We start from the raw sequence: 21,460 nt of genomic DNA, 5'->3' as shown, positions 1-21,460 counted from the left end.
GTTTTTACATGAGATGTTATCATGGGGTCTGTGGTAAACTCAATAATGGTCTCCCAAATATATCTACATTCCAATCCTATATACATCTGCCAAATATATCTACACTCCAATCCACCCATGAGTTATTCTATATGGAAAAAGAAAATGTGCAGATGCAATCAAGAAAAGGACCTGAAATTGAAGAAGACCATCCTAGTTTATCCAGGAGGATCCAATGCAACCACAATAATCCCTGTAAAAGGGATCCAGAAGTGAGAGTAGAAGGTGATGTGATGACATATGCACAACTGGAGTGACACACGTTCAATATGGAGAATACAGACAGCCACCAGAAGCTGAAAAAGACAAGGAAATATTTTCCCTCCCTAGAGCAGCCAGAAGAAACCAGCCCTGCTGACTTTAGCCCCGTAACACTAACCTTGGACCCTCAACCCCCAGAACTGTAAGAGAATAAACTTGTTCTAAGCCATCAAATTTGTGGTAATTTTCTACAGCAGCAAGAGGAAATCAATACAGCATCCTAGTGAAATGTTTATCAAACTTGGCGCACATCAGAATCACCTGGGCAATGTGTTATACACACACTTGGATCCCATTCCTATAAATTCTGATTTCCTAGATATGTGATGAGGCACAGAAATATAAACTTTCTAAGAAGGTTCTCAGGTGCTTGTTGCACTGCAAACTAGGGTACAAGTCATAAAGAATGGTTGGGAAAACTCACTGCTTCAATTAGTTTGCTAGGACTGCCACAGCAAATCACCACAAACCCAAAATCTTAAGACCACAGAAATATAATCCTTCACAGTTTGGGAGATCAGAAGTCCAAAATCTATCCTACTGAGCCAAAATCAAAGTGTCCATAGGGCCATCCACATTCCCTCTGGAAGCTCCAGGAGAGAATTTATTCCTTGCCTCCTGAGGCACGTGGTGGCTGCTGGCATTCCCTGACTTGCAGCTACAACAATCTCTGCCTCTATCGTCACAATTCCTCCTCTTCTGTGTATATCAAATCTCCCTCAGCCTCTCTCCTGTAAAGATACCTGCAAATGGAATTAGGAGCCATCTGGACAATCCAGGACAATCTCCTCATCTCAAGATCCTTAGTTTAATCACCTCTAAAAAAATCCCCTTTTCTTATAAAGTAACACAGGTTCCAGGACCTAGGTAAGATCTAACATCTCCAGGTGGCCATTGTTCAGCCTACCACACTGCCTTAAGTGCCCTTCAAGGTTATTCAAGACAGTAGAGCTAAAGCAAACTTTCCAAAAATACAATACTAAAAGCTTTTTATTATTCAATTTCCCTTTTGACCCCTTACACATTACAATTACACTATTAAAATAAACCAGTCTCACTGGAGTATTCTGATGATCAATACAGCTATAATAAACAGGGAACTGGAGATGATCATAATAAAACACCATGGGCTACATCAATAAATTTTATAGAGTTTCCCCAAGTCCTGAAAATTATTTCAAAGAATTTTCCACATAAATGAATAAAAAGGGTTGATCTAAAGAACTTGGGAGTAGTTTAGCCACTAAGAATATGGAAACACCCTCTAGGATTTCCACACCGTTTTATCACAAAATCCTTACTAATCAAATAATTCCTTTGTACTATTTCAGAAATCTGTTTTCCTTTCCTCCAATGCTCCTTCAGTTAACTTGCAGGACTCAAGGCCACTTTTAAACATAACAAAGACTAAGGAAAGCCTAAAACCCAAGCACTAACACAACTACTAGGAGGTGCCCAGAAGAATTCTACTTATAATGAACAGTAAGTGAAAAAGAGTATCTCATTGATATTAGTTATTTCACTGCCTCAATACATCAATGCATGTCCCATAAAGCTGACTTTAAGCAGATGGCTCAGTTTTGACAATCTAAACATATGCTGTTTTATCTGTTCAAGTCTAAATCTAAATCTTGTAGTCATACCACCTTCTGATTAGTCACACACTATAGGAAGCTCACATAAAAATTACCACCCATGAACTATCATGCAAAGACCACTGAAATTGGTTAACATTCTTTGGAGTATGCTTATTTTATTTATGCAGAAAGTAAAAGAAACAAAGGAATAATACTTTAAGTACTGGAGAGCCCCCAGTTCATATCATCAAATAGCCCATCATTTGCCCAAATTCCCACTAACTTAAAAGTTAAGAGTGCTTCAAGCACAAATTTTAATATCAAGGGATCTGAGACTAAAAATATCCCCAGACCCCTGACAGAAACAACAGCAAATCCTTTCTGGAGTAACCAAATGTTAGCCTAGGACTCAAAAAATTACCCCATATTAACACTCCAAAGGATATTAGGAACTTGTGGTCAAAAGTACTTAAACACACATGGAAACAAGGCAGCATGCCTGAAAATTTAACAGAAATTAGAGATGAAACAAATCTATAAAGATTTCAAAAACTGGAATAATCAGACATAGACTATAACTGTTTACTACGTTTAAAGAAATGTTAAAGATAATCTAGAAAGTACATGCAAGACACAGGAAATCATAAAGAATGAGCAATTAGCTGGAAGATAACTAAATAAAACTTCTGTAGATAAAAAAGTAAGCCACTGAGTTTTTTTTTAAGTTTTATTCAGATATAGTTCACAATTTACCATTTACAATTCACTAGTGTATTCACAGAGCTGAGCAACCATCACCAAAATCTAGTTTTTAAAACATTTTTATCACCCCCAAAAGAAACCCTATACCCCTAAGCCAACACCCCCCAATTTCTTTATTTCTCCTACACCCCTAGGAAACCACTAATCTACTTTGTCTCTACAGATCTGCCTACTCTAGACATTTCATATAAATGGAATCATACATCTGGTCATTTGTGACTAGCTTCTTTCACTTAGCATATGTTTTCAAGGTTGAGTTGCGTTGTAGCATGTATCAGCATTTTCTTCCTTTTCATTGCTTAATAATGTTCTATGATATGCATGTATCAAATCTGTTTAACCCTTCACCAGTTGATGGGCATATAGGTTGTTTCTAGCTTTGAACTATTATAAACAATGATGCTATGAACATTGGTGTACAAATCTTTGGATGTACAAGTGTTTTCCTTTCTATTGAGTATACATTCAGAAGTATAATTGCTGGGTTATATGGTAACTCTATACTGAACCTTTGATTGCCAAATTGAGCTCCACATAAGTTACACCATTTGACATTTGAAACCAACAAAACACAGGGTTCCAATTCCTCCACATCCTCACCACTTACTATTTTTCTATTTCTTGGATTATAGCCATCCTAGTGAGTAACAAAAGGTATCCCACTGTGGTTTTGAGTTACATTTCCAATTATGTTGAGCATCATCTAGAGCAGTGGTTCTCATGCTGCAGGTACATCAAAATCACCTGTAGGGCTTATAAAACACAGGTCCCTGAGCCCTACTCCAGATCCACTTAATCAATGTCTAAAGGGTGGCACTTGGACACATGCATATGAATGTTCTCTATTTATGAGTACAATTTAGTGGCATTGAGTACAATCACGATGTTGTGCAACCATCAACACTCCATTCCTAAAACTTTTTCATGATCCTAGAAAGAAACTCTGTACATATTAAAAATAACTCTGTATTTTCCCCTCCCCCAAACCTTGGTAACTACTACTTTCTGCCTCTATGAATCTGTGACTACTCTAGGTACCTCTAAGTGGAATGAAACAGTATTCGTCATTTTGTGTCTGGCTTATTTCACTTATCGTGACAGCTTTGGGATTCATTAATATTGTAAAGTGTCAGGATTTCCTTTCTTTTTAAGACTAAATAATATCCCATGGTACGTATGTATGTATGTGTATGTGTGTATGTATGTATGTGTATTATGTATATATATTTATATATGATAAATATAACATTTATATGATTTATATATGATAAATATATATATATTTATATATATATATCAAATTGCCTTTCTCTATTCATCTGTCAGTGGACACTGGGATTGCTTCCACCTTTTTGGCTATTATGAACACTACTGCTGTGTAAACAAGAGCGTGCAAGTATCTGTTTAAGTTCCTGCTTTCAATTATTTGGTGTATATACCTAGAAGTGGAATTGCTGGATCATACACTGGATCATTATGGAAATAATTCTATGTTTAACTCTTTGAGGAATGGCAGCACTGCTTTTCCCATAGCAGCTACACCATTTTACACTGTCACCAGCAATGCACCAGGGTTATAATTTCTCCACTTTCTTGACAACACCTGTTCTCTTTTTTTTTTTTTTGGTAATATGCATCTTATCAGGTATTAAGTGATATCTTGTGTTTTGCTATTGGCATTTCTATAATAACCAGTGATGATGCAGAACATCTTTTCATGTGCTTATTGGCCATTTGTATATATTCTTTGGAGAAATGTCTATTGAAGTCCTTCACTCATTTTCCAATTGTGCTGAGTTTTATTGTCGTTGAGTTATAGGAGTTCTTTATATATTCTGGTTATTAATCCCTTCTCAGATACAGGATGTCAAAAAATTTTCTCCCATTCTGTGGGTTGTCTTTTCATGTGTTCCCTTTCTGCATGCCTTAAAACACTATATGGATTTTAATATTGACTTATGCTTAAAATCAGGCTAACATTTACTGATTAAAAAATTAAGTAACAAACTGATGATTACCAGGGGGGAGGCCGAGGGGGGATGTCTAAAATAGTTTATGGAGATTAAGGAGTGCGTGTGTGATGAGCTCCGGGTGTTGTATGGAAGTGTTGAATCACTATATTGTACACTATAGTGTATTGAAAATAATATTACCCTATACAGTAACTAACTGGAATTTAAATAAAAACTTTAAAAAATTAAGTATCCATATTTTAAAACATGAAGTGTTTACTGAAGGCAGAGGCTTACATGTAAATATAAACTGATAACCGATGGTAAAAGGAATACTGCAGGATTATACTGAAAAAGGGGAACAAAGGAAAATTAAGGACTTTAATTTCTTTAAAATTCAAGAAAACTCAGTTTCTTATTACTTTAATTCTATAAATATTAAAATATTACAAATTATTACTATTAACACAAAACTGTTCCTAGTATAAAAAGCAAAATTTAAGTGAACTTCTTAAAACCAAATAGAATCTAGAAAGAGTCAAATATAAAAACAAAAGAAATTTTGGAACATGTGACAGAAAAACACTAAACATTTTAAGTTCAAGCGAAATACGTGGGTGAGATTTCAGGAGAAATACTGTGATGGTTGGCAGTGAGAATCAAGATAGAGTAGCCTTTAATATAACCCATTTGGCCTTTCATGTAGGTTTTTATTCAAAGGGAATATTAACTCAGGTTATGCTACTTTAAGGAAAATAAAACATCACATTTAGTTGGGTGGAACCCCAAACATTTTCACAAATGAAAGATTCATGACATCAGATGATAATTTAACAAACATACTTTTCAGAAAGAGTTAAGAGGCAGAGTAATAGGGGAACCTATGCTTGCCCCGTCCAACGAACACAGCTAGATAAATATCAAATCATTCTGAACACCCAGGAAATCAATCTGAGGACTGATAGAACAAACTGCACAACTAGAGGGAGAAAAGAGGCCAGCCACATCATGGAAGTTAGGAGGTGAGGAGACGTAATTTGGAGAAGAAAAGAACTGCTGGTGAGGCAGAGGAGAGGAAGCCCAGATCAGGAAAAGAGAGAGACAGAAAGAGAGAGACAGAGACAGAGAGACAGAGAGATAAGAAAAACACTTCCCCTACACCACTGATGGGGAAAGTGAGAGGGGCTAATTATCACATGTATTTACAAACAGTGGAGCACAAAGTCTGGTTTTAGAAGTCCGTGCCATGGGGCGCCTGGGTGGCTCGGTCGTTAAGCATCTGCCTTCGGCTCAGGTCATGATCCCAGGGTCCTGGGATGGAGCCCGGCATTAGGCTCCCTGCTCCGCGGGAAGCCTGCTTCTCCCTCTCCCACTCCCCCTACTTGTGTTCCCTCTCTTGCTGTGTCTCTCTCTGTCAAATAAATAAATAAAATATTTTTAAAAATTTTAAAAATAAAAAAAAGGAAGTCCCATGTCATCAGTGGGATTGAACCTGGCTGGCGAAGAGGTGCTCCTGTGGAGAAGAAAGGCAGAAGCTGGGGAGCAGAAAGCATGATCTGAGGATCCCCTGGGTTGCACTAGGAGAGACAATTCCCTTTCATGGAGAGCATTTGGGAGAATGGCACTGCCTTTATGGGAACAAAAGAGCAGGCAAGTGCCATTGAGCTGCCCCATTCTTTAGCATAGGAGACACCTGCTTAGGGCAGCTAACCTGCATGTCAGCTTCTTGTGCTTTATGGTAAACTCCAAGCCCCTGTGCATTCCTGCAACTACCCTTCTGGGCCAAACCAGCACCAGCCACAGTGTGACAAGACCCTCCGCCAGAGGATCAGTGCAGGTCCATGCATCGCAGGGTACCTAAAATTTAGAGTTCTGAAACCCAGTCTGTGTGCCTCTGATAAAAACACAGGAGCACGGCACCACTGGCTGGGCAGACGCTCAGACAGAGACAGGGTGAAGACATATATCTGAGGAATGCATGGGACAAACGAGGGGAGACTGTTCGCTCTTCTACGAGGGCTTTCTGAACATTGGCAGGTGCAAACTTCCCTCTCTGGGATGAAAGAGATGGCTAACATTTTTACCCCTGCCCATAAGAACAGACAGATTGCAGTGAGAAATACAGTGCCCACAGTGGAGCCTTGAGTTGCTTACCCTGGGCTCTGCAGGTGTTTTCTTTTTTTCTTTCTTTCTTTCTTTTTTTTGCTAGGACAAGTATAGCTAATACTCAGAGCAGGAGCGCCACACCCCTCCCACCAGAAGACCAGCACAAACCCTCCACATGTACCAAGTCTACTAGCCACACAAAGCTGCAAAGCTTCAGCTCTAGGGGAAATAGGATCAGCCTGTTTTAACAAGGGGACCAAAAACACCTACTTAAAACTCACCACACACTGGAAAAGGAGCAAACATTCCACGCTGTAGGCAAGGAGAAACTCTGCAGAGGACTAACCTGAAGGAAAGAGCTGCGAAACCACAACAGCAGAGTGCACACAGCACACACCAGAAACACTTTCTGAAGCACCAGGCCCCGGACAGTATATGACCTCTTCTTAATACAACCATTACTCTCAGGGGCAGAAAATATAACAGGCTTTCATAAGACACAGGAGAAGACAGAGACCTAGACAAAATAACAAGATGGAGGAATTCGTCCCAAAACAAAGAACAAGAAGAGGTCACAGGCAGGGATCTAATCAAACCAGATATAAATAATATGCCTGAACCAGAATTTAAAACAACAATTACTAGCTGGGCTTGAGAAAAGCAAAGAAGACACTAGGGAGTCCCCTGGCGCAGAAATAAAGACCTACAAACTAGTCATGCCAAAATAAAAACTACTATAACCAAGATGCAAAACCGACTGTATGTAATGACCACAAAGATGGAAGAAGAATAATGAGTAAGTCATATTGAAGATAAAATTATGAAATAATGAAGCTGAAGAGGGAAAGAAAAATGCTAGATCACGAATGTACAGTAGAGAAATGAGCGACTCCATAAAGCATAACATTTGTATCATAGGAGTCCATAAGTAGAGAGGGAAAAGGGAGCAGAAGGTTTCTTTGAGGAAACTATAGCTGAAAACTTCCCTCATCTGGGGAAGGAAACAGACATCCAAATCCAGGAGGCACAGAGAACTCCCATCAAAATCAAAAAAAGCAGGGCAACACCAAGAGATATCATAGTAAAATTTGCAAAATAAAATACAGCCATAAGGACAGAATCCTAAAAACAGCAATGGAAAATAAATCCCTGGAACGTCTGGGTGGCTACTCTTGATTTCGGTTCAGTTCATGATCTCAATAGGGATTGAACCCCGTGTCTGGCTCTGCACTTCAGCAGAGAGTCTGCTTGAGATTCTCTCTCTCCCTCTCCCTCTGCCCCTCCTACCCCTGCTCTTTCTCTCGCAAATAAATAAATCTTTAAAGAAAAAGAAATCCCTAATGTACAAGGGAAGACAAATAAGGTTAGCAGCACATCTAACCACAGAAACTTCACAGGCCAGAAGAGAGCGGCATGATATATTCAACATGCTGAATAGGAAATACATGCAACCAAGAATAACTGATACATCAAGGCTGTCATTCAGAATAGAAGGTGAGATAAAGGGTTTCCCAGACAAACAAAATTAAAGGAGTTTGTGACCACTAAACCAGCCCTTCAAGAAATATTAAAGGGGAACTCTGAGTGGGAAAGAAAGACCAAAAGCAACAAAGACTACAAAGGAACAGAGAAAATCTCCAGAAACAGAGAAAATCTCCAGAAATATCAATGTTACATTTAATACAATGGCACTACATTCGTATCTATCAAATCACTGTGAATGTAAATGTACTAAATGCTCCAATCAAAAGACATAGGATGTCAAAATGGATTTAAAAAAAAAGACCCATCTACATGCTGCCTACAAGAGACTCATTTTAGACCTAAAGACACCTGCAGACTGAAAGTGAGGGGACAGAAAAATACTTACCATGCAAATGTATGTCAAATGAAAGCCAGAGTAGCAATAATTATACAAGACAAACTAGATTTTAAACCAAAGACTGTAATAAGAGATGAAGAAGGGCACTATATGGTGATAAAGGGGTCTATCCAACAAGGAGATGTAACAATTGTAAATATTTATGCCCCCAACTTGGGAGAACCCAAATATAAAAATCAATAACAAGGAAAATCATTTATAACAATAGAATAATAGTAGGGGACTTTAAAACCCCACTAACAGCAATGGACAGATCATCTAAGCAGAAAATCAACAAGGAACCAATGGCTTGGAATGACACACTAGACCAAATGGACTTAACAGATGTATTCAGAACATTTCATCCTAAAGCAGAATACACATTCTTTCCCAGTGCACATGAAACACTCTCCAGAAGAGAATACACACAGGTCACAAATCAGGCCTCAACAAGTACAAAGTATTTAGATCATACCATATGTGTTTTCTGACCACAGTACTATGAAACTTGAAGTCAACCACAAGAAAAACTTTGGGAAGAACATAAATACATGGAAGTTAAAGAACACGCTACTAAAGAATGAATGGGTGAACCGGGAAATTAAAGAAGAAATAAAGAAATACATGGAAGCAAATGAAAATGAAAACATGACGGTCCAAAACCTTTGGGATGCAGCAAGAACAGTCATAAAAGGGAAGTATACAGCAATACAGGCCTGCCCCAAGAAGCAAGAAAAGTCTCAAATATAAAACCTAACCTTACACCTAAAAGAGCTAGAAAAGAAATAGCAAGTAAAGCCTAAAGCCAGCAGAAGAAGGGAAACGGTAAATACTAGAGCAAAAATAATTGATACAGAAACAAAAAAGAACAGATGAATGAAACCAGGAGCTCTTTGAAAATTTTAGTAAAATTGATAAACCCCTAGGCCAGACTTATCAAAAAGAAAACAGAAAGGACCAAAATAAAATCACAAGTGAGAGAGGAGAAACCACAACCACCACTACAAAAATACAGTTATAAGAGAATACTATGAAAAATTATATGCCAGGGGCGCCTGGGTGGCTAAGCTGGTTAAGCGACTGCCTTCGGCTCAGGTCATGATCCCAGGGTCCTGGGATCGAGCCCCGTAACCAGCTCCCTACTGGGCAGGAAGCCTGCTTCTCCCTCTCCCACTCCCCCTGCTTGTGTTCCCTCTCTTGCTGTCACTCTCTCTCTCTCTGTCAATTAAATAAACAAATAAAATCTTTAAAAAACATTATATGCCAGCAGATTAGGCAATCTGGAAGAAATGGATAAATTCCTAGGAGCATATAAACTTCCAAAACCGAAACAGAAGAAATAGAAAACTTGAACAGACCAACAGACAGCAAAGAAATTCAGTCAGTGATCAAAAAAAAAAAAAAAAAAACCCAAAAAACTCCAAAAAAAGAGAAGTCCAGGATCAGATGGCTTCCCAAGGGAATTCTACCAAACATTTAAAGAAGAGTTAATATCTATTCTTCTCAAACTAATCCAAAAAATAGAAATGGAAGGAAAACTTCCAAAATCATTCTAGGAGGCCAGCATTACCTTGCTTCCAAAACCAGATACAGACACCACTAAAAACAAAAACAAAAACAAAAAACAAAAAAAAAAAAACAAGTACAAGCCAATATCCCTGATGAACATGGATGCAAAAATTCTGAACAGAATACTAGCAAATGGGATCCAACACATATATTGAAAGAATCATTCACCATATCAAGAGGAATTTATTCCTGGGCTACAAGGATGATTCAATATTCACAAATCAATCAATGTGATACACCACAATAAAAGAAAAAATAGGAACCATATGATCCTCTCAACAGAGGCACAAAAAGCATTTGACAAAATACAGCATCCATTCCTGATAAAAACCCTCAACAAAGTAGGGATAGAGAGAACATACCATCATAAAGGTCATGTAGGAAAGACCCAGAGGTCATATCATTCTCAACTGGGAAATACTGAGAGCTTTTCCTCCAAGGTCAGGAACAAGAGAGGGATGTGCATGCTATTATTATTTTACATATTACTGGAAGTCCTATTCTCCCAATGAGACAACAAAAAGAAATAAAAGGCATCCAAAATGGCAAGAAGTCAAATTTTCACTATTCAAAGATGACATATTCTATATAGAAAACCCAAAAGACTTCACCAAAAAATTGGTACAATTAATACATGAATTCAGCAAAGTCACAGGATACAAAATCAACATACAGAAATCTTTGCATTTCTATACACCAAAAATGAAGCAGCAGAAAGAGAAATCAAGAAATCAATCCCAGTTACAACTGCAGCAAAAACCATCAGATATCTAGGAATAAACCTAAGCAAAGAGATAAAAGATTTGTACTCTGAAAACTATAAACACTTATGAAAAAAAAATAGAAGACACAAAGGAATGGAAAAACATTCCATTCTCATGGATTAGAAGAACAAACATTGTTAAAATGTCCATACTACCCAAAGCAATCTACACCTTCAATGCAATCCCTATCACAATACCACTAGCATTTTTCATAGAGCTAGAAGAAACAATCCTAAAATTTGTATGGAACCACAAAAGACCCTGAATAGTCAAAGCAATCCTGAAAAAGAAAAGAAAAGCTGGAGGCATCACAATTCTGGACTTCAAGCTATATGACAAAGCTGTAGTCCATCAAGACAGTATGGTATGGCATAAAAAAGGACACAAAGATCAACGAAACAGAACAGAAAACCTACAAATGGACCCACAACTATATGTTCAAGTAATCTTAGACAAAGCAGAAAAGAATATCCAATGGAAAAAAGACAGTCTCTTCAACAAAAGGTACTGGGAAAACTGGACAGCTACATGCAGAAGAATGAAAGTAGACCACTTTTTTCCCACCATACACAAAAATAAACTCAAAATGGATGAAAGACCTAAATATGAGATAGGAAACTATCACAATCCTGGAGAAGAACACAGGCAGCAACCTCTCTGACCTCGGCTATAGCAACTTCTTACTAGACACGTCTCTGGAGACAAGGAAAACAAAAGCAAAAATGAACTATTGGGACTTCGTCAAAATAAAAAGCTTCTTGGGGCATGTGGGTGGTCAGCTGGTTAAGCATCCAACTCTTGGGTTTTGGCTCAGGTCATGATCTCAGGGTCATGAGATCAAGCCCCATGTTAGGCTCCATGCTCAGTGTGGAGTCTGCTTGGGATTCTATCTCTTCCTCTCCCCCAGCTCCTCCCCCTGTTAACGTTCTGTTATGTTAAAAATAAATAAATAAATCTTTAAAAAAAGATAAAAAGCTTCAGTACAGCAAAGGAAACAATCAACAAAACTAAAAGGCAGCCTATGGTATGGGAGAAAATGTTTGCACATGACATATCTGATAAAGGGTTAGCATCCAAAATCTATAAAGAACTTAACAAACTCAACACCCCCCCCCCAAAAATGATCGAGTTAAGAAATGGGCAAAAGACATTAGTAGACATTTTTTTCCATGGAAGATATACAGATGGCTAACAGACACATAAAAAGATGTTCAACATCACTCATCACCAGGGAATTACAAATCAAAACCACAATGAAATTCCACCTCACACCTCTCAGAATGGCTAAAATTAACAATGCAGGAAACAACAGGTGTTGGCAAGGATGCAGAGAAAGGGGAACCCTCTTACACTGCTGGTGGGAATGTAAACTGGTGCAGCCACTCTGGGAAACAGTATGGAGGTTCTTTAAAATGTTAAAAGTAGAACTGCCCTATAACACAGCAATTAAATTACTATGTATTTACCCAAAGGATACAGAAATACTGACTTGAAGGGGCACATGCACCCCGATCTTTACAGCAGCATTATCAACAGTAGCCAAATTTTGAAAAAAGCCCAAACATCCATCAACTGATGAATGGATAAAGAAGATGTAGTGTACATATATGACAGATATTACTCAGCCATAACAAAGAATGAAATCTTACCATCTGCAAGGATGTGGATCAAGCTAGAGTGTATTGTGCTCAGTGAAATAAGTTAGAGAAAGACAAATACTATGATTTCACTCATATGTGGAACTTAAGAAACAAAATAGATGAACATAGGGGAAGGGAAAGAAAAAAATAGAGGGAGGCAAACCATAAGAGACTCTTGACTACAGAAAAGAAACTGAGGGTTGCTGGAGGGGAGATAGGCAGGGGATGAGCTAAATGCGTGAAGGGTATTAAGGAGAGCACTTGTTTTTTTTGCTTGTTTGTTTGTTTAAGGAGAACACTAGTGATGAGTACTGGGTGTTATATGTATGTGATGAATCACTAAATTCTACTCCTGAATATATTCCACTATATTTTAACTAACTAGAATTTAAATAAAAACTTAAAAAAAACAATTATACTTTACAGAGTTTAGAAGCTTTTAATAGTTGGTACTTTAGATATTTGCTATCATTTAAAATCACAATGAATGAGGCCCCCTTAGTTCTTAAATATTGCATTGCCTTCAAAAGTATACACTTTAAGATCTATATGAGCTATTAACATTTTGCTATTGGTTATTAAAGACAAGTGATTCTCTAATATTTGAAAACACTGTAGCTGGCACTTTCTCTAAAACAAAATTTTAAATGGAAAAAATATTAAATGACCAAATTTAGTAACCTTTATTACTCAGATATTAATGAAAGATAGCTCTGGACATCCCTTTTCTTCTTTAACTACACTGTAGCTCTCTCATTGGGATGACCACCTTTGGTTACTTAATTATGTCTCCAATTTTTGTCATCCAAACACGACGATACAATAAATCTAACAGTTTCTGACTGATATAAAAATGAAAATGTGTGCCTTGTTACAAGTGATTTTCTTCTAAAAGTCTGTAAAAATCTGTTTATAATATAGCAAAAAAGCAGTTCTGTAAAATACTAACATTCAAATTCTGTTTTCCCCAAAGCAAAATCATTCTTGAGAACCATCATCATTATTCCATTCTCTAAAATACACTGCTGTTATAAGGCATATCACTGTAACTAGTGATATGAAATGAGGTATCATTTTAAGATGCATGTACACACTTCCACCCCCTATTATTTTTTATAATTTATTTTATTCACAATGGCATCGCTTCTCGGCCTTCTGGCTAAGATCAAGTGTATCCTCATAATGAATCCACCCAAAAAAACAATTTCTGTTAGCATTTTGGTGTATTTTAGGTATCTGTGTATATTTTTACTATAAGTTTGGGAGCATAATATATGTCCTTCCTTGCATTTTGCTTCTTTTCCTTCAACCTTTGTCAATTTGATGAGAAATGATTTCATGGATTTGATTTATATGCCTTTTATTATTGTGGTTCAATTTTTTAAGTAATGCACTGGAATTTTATACATTTTCTTTTACAGATTTATTTACACTAATAATTTTTCTGAAATAAAAGCTCTTTATAAATCAAGGGCATTATTCCAAAAAACTGTGTATGTTTTTTCACCAGTTTGTTCCTAGTTTAGTTTGACAATTTAGTGGTTTTTAAATTAGAACTATTTTGTGCTTTTACAAAACGAACATATCCATTTTATTCAAATGCACAATTGAAAAAGAACAACTTACATGGTAAAATTACTAAAACAACACTCATCAGAAAAAGAATGTTTTTTGAAGATAAAAACAATAAGTGCATCTGTTACCTGTTAAGTGATCTAAGTAGTACTGATAGAGCTTGCACTGAATAGGAGTCATTCTCACAGCTAATACATACTCATGTTTTGGGGGCAAGAACTTTGTTAATGCTGTATAATCTTTCCTCTGTAATTAACAAGAAAGAGAACGAAATTAGTTAACCTAAATATATGACAGGAATTGACTGCTCTAAGAATCATCATTGCTTGCAACTAAAAGATACACATAAATAAATAAGTACCATACAAGAAAACATTTTCTTAAACATATTTAGCCTCTTTAATCACATAATCATCATTATACGATTGTAGTTAATATATTTCATATGACTACACAATATGATGCACTGGTAAAAGGATACTGCAATACACCAGGCAGGTTTTAAATTGAAGCAGTCATTATTACCAAATGGTCTCCTCTATATAGAAAAACAAAAAAAGAAAAAAAGTGTATAGGGGATACAGTAAGCAGTGTTAGGAAAAAAAGACTTGCTTTAATCATACACTAAAAGCAATGAATCAATGGCTGATGCAGTCTGGTTTGTCCTTTCGGTAAAATGTGCCATTATGCCGGAGGATAACACATAGCTTTAGGGAAACTGTTTACCCAGTTGAGAAAGCAAGCCATGTATAAGCACTCTTGATACCATTTAATTAAAGGAACAAGAAAGAAAGAACACTAATGTGCTAGGTACAAATGACTACCTAAACCAGGAAAATACCGTCTAGGTAGTAGCAGCAATACAGAAACTGAGGACTTGCTAGTACTTGTGGCTAACCTGAACAAAAAGGATGACTGCCTTATATGATGGCAGAATATCCAGCCAGAAGGACAGCCCATTTGTTTATTTGTTACATCTTTGTAGCTACAATTAATATCTAGTGTCTAAAGAAAAAGTGCAGATTTTGAGATCTACTAACTGCTTACTCATTAATACAGATTCACTAAATATCTGTATGTAAACACTATTAACCCATTCAGGTTAGTGTATGACTTCAAAGTAAAAAAACTGTTTCTTCAGGATTACATTAAAAATGGCTCCTCCACAATTCATAACTGCCTTTCCTACAACTATTTCAAATAAGTGAGGTTCAGGCCACTCTACTATAAAATTAGGGTGGACATAGGAATTTCTTAATCATAACAGCTATGTTCCTTTTACATACTCCCTATCTTAAAGATGAGGAATCTAAACATTAACATAGTAAAATATGAAGCTACATACTTGGCAAATGAATTAATCAATTATGCTATAAATGGAACTCTTTTTTTTTTAAAGTTCAAAGTTTCAAAAACTTTTGGAGACAATGCAAGAAGATTTACTATAAAACTATATACTAAAAAGGGGGAAAGAAAACACAAAATAATTAAATTCAGAAAACATTTTGGGATTATAACAGTAACAATATTTTATTATATGGAATGTATTTGTACCTGAACACATCCAGCTAACATCTCATAGAGAATGTGAGCACGCTTCTTCATCACTCTGACATCTACCATGGTAGAATCTGCACACTGACCATTTTGGATTGGATTTATAAATCGATTTCTGAACTCTTTAATGGATCCCAGCAAATTTTCCTTGATAAAGTTAACCATGCAATGATCTAAGAGAGAAGACATTAGTTCACTAATAGTAATAACAGCTAAAAGGGACTCAGAAAAATTCTCTGATAAAATGTTCCTGTCAAAAACACATGCCATGGAAGCATTAGAATTAGCTACAAAGAAAGAACAGCAAACTGAGCATAGACTAAACACTGGTTTTAAGTCTGATCTGGAACTGGATTACCTAAACCAGATGAGAAATTCAAATAAAAACCATCCCTAAATTCTAGACATGAACGTTTAAAAACAACATCTAAGAACATTTTATTCTAATTCACTATTCTCTATAACAGACATGGAGTATAAAACAAGTATTCTATAATTCTAACCATGATTTTATGGTCAGCAAGGGTATCTTGTGAAAAATACACAGATACTGAATTAAAATAATAAAATCAGATAATAAACCACTATATCAAACTTTATATTAACTGATCTAGTTCCAGAATAAGCTGCCCTATACTACATAGGACCACAATGTGAAACAGCATTTTTTCCACTGTTTCAATATAATTTTATTAGTAGTTATTACATCAAAATTGGTATTTATAGGAGCCAAGGGACTTAGAAAATTCTAAAGAATATGTATTTGGATTTTAACAGTAGGACAGAACATATTCTCATTATAGGACAGTCCTTAAAAAGTCATGAATAATAATGAGAATTAAATGCAGTTCAATCAAGAACTTGAAATGAACTCTACATGCAGTGTCATTGAAAGCAAAGTTCCATGGGAGTATAATTCTATGGATGTGAATTTCATTGGCAAACACCATAGGTTTGCTTTCTTCACTGTATCATAATACTCTTCTAACTAATATTTTATTGTTTTTGCAATGTGAAGTAGCATTTCTACAAATGGAGTAACAGAAAAAGGGGTAACTACAACAGATAAAAATAAAGATAAAATATAGGTTATAGTGAAATAATAACCAGTTTTACAAATAATAAAAAACAGCTAAGTTACTATACACTAAATGAATGGAAATAAAAATAACAAAAAACTATTACATTGGATTATAATAGGAAATGTCAATTTGTTATTTGCTGAATAACTCATGTTCCCTCTTAAGTATCACCACACATATGAAAATGAGAAAAAAATCACAAGTTATCTGGATTCTCATCTGTCCTGTCTCAACAAATTCTATGCTGATATATTCAACACAGCTCTCCTTATCCCATCTTCACATTCCTAAAACATTCACATGTGCCATTTCTTTTCAATTTCCTATAGTACCTCCCCCCAAATTAGATATATTTTGTTAGAATAGCTCCTGAATTTGTAAAGCAATCATTAAGACTTCTGATAATTTTTCTAAATTTCAAATTCTATGTTTATATTTAAACACTCAAAATAGCACACCTGTTGACTGTGGTTTACCATTCATATTTATAAAGCATTCCACTTGAAATGTATGGTATTCTTTCACAGCAGACTAAGATGGACCTACACAGATCATAGTCAGACACTATATTAGACAGAAGAAAGGCAAATGGCAAAGTGGCAAAAATGTATCTGAGGCAATGCCAACTCTACAGCATAATTGCAGATATTAACTCACACTCAATTAGGTTATTTTGAAGTGGTGTTCCTGTTAAAATAATCCTCCTCCTTGACCGTATAGAATTCATAGCTTTTGAAACAGCAGATGCTTCATTTTTTAGAATATGACCTTCATCACAAACAACAAAGTCAGGGCCTATAAAAATGTTTGGAAAAACAACATTTAATTAGTATATAATAAAATTTAAACTGTAATTACAAATTGAATATGTAATCCATTTAAGCAAATAAGTTAACTCTTTAAAGTGCTGCTCTTGTGGGAAGATAAAACAATATCCTCATAGTAATAGTCGTATTTTGGGCTCCTGGGTGGCTCAGTTGTTAAGCGCCTGCCTTTGGCTCAGGTCATGATCATGGGGTCCTGGGATTGAGCCCCATGCCGGGCTCCCTGCTCGGCAGGTGGCCTGCTTCTCCCTCTCCCACTCCCCCTGCTTGTGTTTCCTCTTTTGCAGTCTGTCAAATAAATACATAAAATCTTAAAAAAAAAGTCATATTTTATCTGCTGCTGTATTTACTGTAATATGGCCTAACTAGTATTAACTATATCCCAACAGTAGAGTATTAAACTAATACTATAGATGGCACTTAAGATTCTCTCAAGAAACAAAAATAAACAAAAATAAAAATAATCAGAAGAGTAAAAAGATCCCTCCCAACAGATTTAAGGTATTCAAAAAATAAAATCTTTTATAATTGGAAAACAGTATCTAAAGATATATTTCAGCACTAGTGTATTAAGTGAACACAATTGCCTAAGACTACTAGCAATTTATATATACATGAAAAGACAAATTTCAAAAATTACCTTTTAAAGAATACCATATAAATCACAATAGAGGGGCGCCTGGGTGGCTGAGTCAGTTAAGTGTCTGCCTTAGGCTCAGGTCATGATCCCAGGGTCCTGGGATCGAGGAGCCCTGTATCAGGCTCCCTGCTCAGCGGGAAGTCTGTTTCTCCCTCTCCCTCTGCCCCTACCACTCGTGTTCTCTCTCTCTCTCTAATAAATAAAATCTTTAAAAAAAATAAAAAATAAATAAATCACAACAGACTCTGCAGTATCTCCCATTTAACATATTCCAAATAATGAACACTCTTTGCAGGGGGAAAGTTTAACTGAAAGGACAGCTAAATTGATTGTTATATGGCTACAGGGCGGATGGGAAGAACACTTTCCAAGCTATATAAGATCTTACAGCTGAAAGGGACTCTTTCAAAAGAAACATATACACTTTATTAAAATAACATATTATTGTTTTCTAAAGTATGGTTTACATACAATTTGCCTGCTGGTTAATATACATACATACTACTTAAATATTCATTTTAACAATAACAGTTGTCAAATTACTCCCTATCTGTTAGGCAGTAGAGAAAATTTATCTTCTACATGATTTCAAAAATAAATGCTTCAGTATGATTGATCAAATAATGTAATTGTTAATCAGTATTCAGATGGGGCTACACAAATATTAAGACTTTTTAAAATTACTTATATACTTTCTTAACTAAAATCTATACCTAGCTTTGTATTAAAAGACTACATACTGTTTTTTTAAATCCTAAAAATTCTCTGAAGAGAAAAATTGCCTTTTACATGTGACTTAAGTGATTTTCACCACCATATTCACTGTTCATGAGGGTATGGTAAAACAGGTACTCTCATACAATCTTTGTGAGAGTCGAAATTACTATCAGATATCTTGGAAGACAACTTTACAGTACCTATTAAAATGTACAATGTATGCACCCTTTGACCCATATTTCAATTTCTGGGAATTTATCCTAAAGGTATTACTTCCCCAAGTACCCAAAGATACATTAAATAGTCCCTGAAGCATTGCTTGTTTTGGTGGAAAACTGAAAACAACCTAAAAGCTTTTCAAAGGGCATTAATAAAACTATAATGGAATGTTGCAAAACTAAAATTAATGATAGAGATCTCTATGTACTAACCTGGAAATATATGCCAAATACATTATTAAATAAAAAGAAGCAAGTTGCACAATCTATATTATGATACTATTTGTATGTAAACAACCACCTCTGGGGCACCTGGGTGGCTCAGTCAGTTAAGCGTCTGCCTTCGGCTTGGGTCATGATCCTAGGGTCCTGGGATTGAGCCCCACATCGGCCTCCATGGTCAGCAGGGAGCCTGCTTCTCCCTCTCCCTCTGCCTGCCATTCCCCCTGCTTGTATTCTCTCTCTGTCAAATAAATAATTAAAATCTTTAAAAAAAGCCACCTCAAACAGGGTGATTTTATCTATGTATACATATATGTAGTAAAAGATTAACCATGCCCAAAGAAAGGTTAGGCCTTTGCCCTCAGCACCTGGGAGGTAAACTCTAAACTTGGAATGTCTTGCCTAAGAAGATGGTCTTTGTTTACCTGGATCGCTTGGGACACACACCACATAGTCTAATGAGGTCATTCATGGGGGCAGTGGGGCCTTTGGGCCATATGGCATCTTCTTGACCTTTGGAGGGACTAAAGACTAAGATCAGTCACATGGGTGGTCAAACATGTCTATGTGACCAAGTCCAAACTCTGAACACCAAGGTTTGTAAAAGTGTACTTGGTCAGCAACACTCCGTATTTACTGTTATGTATCATTGCTGGAAGAAGTAACTGCTGTCTGCATAATTCCACTGACAGATCAGCCTTGGAACTCTCCTGGACCCTGCCCTATGTGCCTTTTCCTGTTGCTGATTTTAATTTGTATCCTTTCACTGTAATAACCCATAACCACGAGTATAACAGCTTTTCTGAGTTGTATTGAGTCCTAGTAAATTACTTAACCTGAGAGTAGTCTTGGGCTTCTAAATACAGCAATATAAAATACATGCTTGAAAAAAAAGCCCACACAATCTGATTAAAAAGTGGAGAGAGGATCTGATTAGAGAATTTTCCAAAGAAGATATGCAAATGGGCAACAGGTACATGAAAAAGACCTCAACATCACTAATCATCAGGAAAATGCAAATCAAAACCACAATGAGGTATCACCTCACACCTGTTAGAATGGCTATTCTCAAAAGAACAAGAGATAACAAGTGCTAGTGAGGATGTGTAGAGAAGGGAACCCTTGTGCACCATTGGTAAGAATGTAAATTGGTGCAGGCACTATGAAGGTTCCTCAAAAATTGAAAAGTAGAACTACCACATGAACCACCATTTCTACTTCTGGGTATATATCCAACAAAATCATTATCTCAAAGAAGTATCTGAACTACCATGCTCACTGCAGCATTATTTGTGAGAGCCAAGACAGGGAAACAACCTAAGTCCACTGACAGATGAATGGATAAAGAAAATGTAGGGTATGTATCTATATACAATGGTTTATTATTCAGCCATAAAAAAGGAAATGCTGCCATTTGTGACAACATGAATGAAACTTGAGGGCATTATGTCAAGTGAAATAAATCAGACCAAAAAGGGCAATAACTCTATGATCTCACTTACATGGAATCTAAAAACAAAACAAAACAAAACAAACTCAAAGATACAGAAAATAAATTGGTAGTTACCAGAGGCAGGTGATAGGAATGAGTGAAATGGGTAAAGATGGTCAAAAGTTATAAACTTCCAATTACAAGATAAATAGGTCCTGAGAATGTAATATACAGCATGCTAGTCATAAATAACAATACTGTATTATTTACTTAAAGGTTGCTGGGAGAGTAATTAAAAGTTCTCATCACAAGAAAAAAATTATAACTATGTGGTTGATGGGATGTTAACTAGACTCATTATGGTGATCATTTTGCAATATATACATATATTGAATCATTATGTTGTATACCTGAAACTACTATAAGGCTATAGGTCAATTATATCAAAAAGTACATGCTTGTTTGCATAAACACAAAAAAATTCTGGAAAGATATACAGGAAACAACAGTGAAACGGGAGGAAGGGAACTTTTACTTTTTAATATACACCTTTTCCTTCTGTTTATATTTTGCTCAAGAACATGTACTGCTTGTATAATTTAACTTAAAAAGAACTATTTATTAGTGTGACAATGAAAGGAAAGGGGACCCTATCCTTAGTA

General features: G+C 36.1%; 1 protein-coding gene across 6 annotated transcripts in view; it reads right to left on the bottom strand.

The window, feature by feature from the left end:
- ATRX (ATRX chromatin remodeler) overlaps window positions 1-21,460 on the bottom strand; it is a 300,408-nt gene that overhangs the window by 86,834 nt on the left and 192,114 nt on the right. For all 6 annotated transcript variants that reach the window (XM_028101410.2, XM_088028724.1, XM_088028725.1 and 3 more), the window contains 3 exons: window positions 17,403-17,540; window positions 15,661-15,836; window positions 14,235-14,352 (listed from right to left, as the gene is read on the bottom strand). In XM_028101410.2, coding sequence (XP_027957211.1) covers window positions 14,235-14,352; window positions 15,661-15,836; window positions 17,403-17,540 — 432 coding nt within the window. The remainder of the gene's footprint in view (window positions 1-14,234; window positions 14,353-15,660; window positions 15,837-17,402; window positions 17,541-21,460) is intronic.

Source organism: Eumetopias jubatus, unplaced genomic scaffold (assembly GCF_037043125.1).
Source record: "Eumetopias jubatus isolate StellerSeaLion01/CBP00866 unplaced genomic scaffold, mEumJub1_p1.0 scaffold_11, whole genome shotgun sequence".
NCBI lineage: Eukaryota > Metazoa > Chordata > Mammalia > Carnivora > Otariidae > Eumetopias > Eumetopias jubatus.
This window is presented reverse-complemented; position numbering and strand designations above follow the sequence as displayed.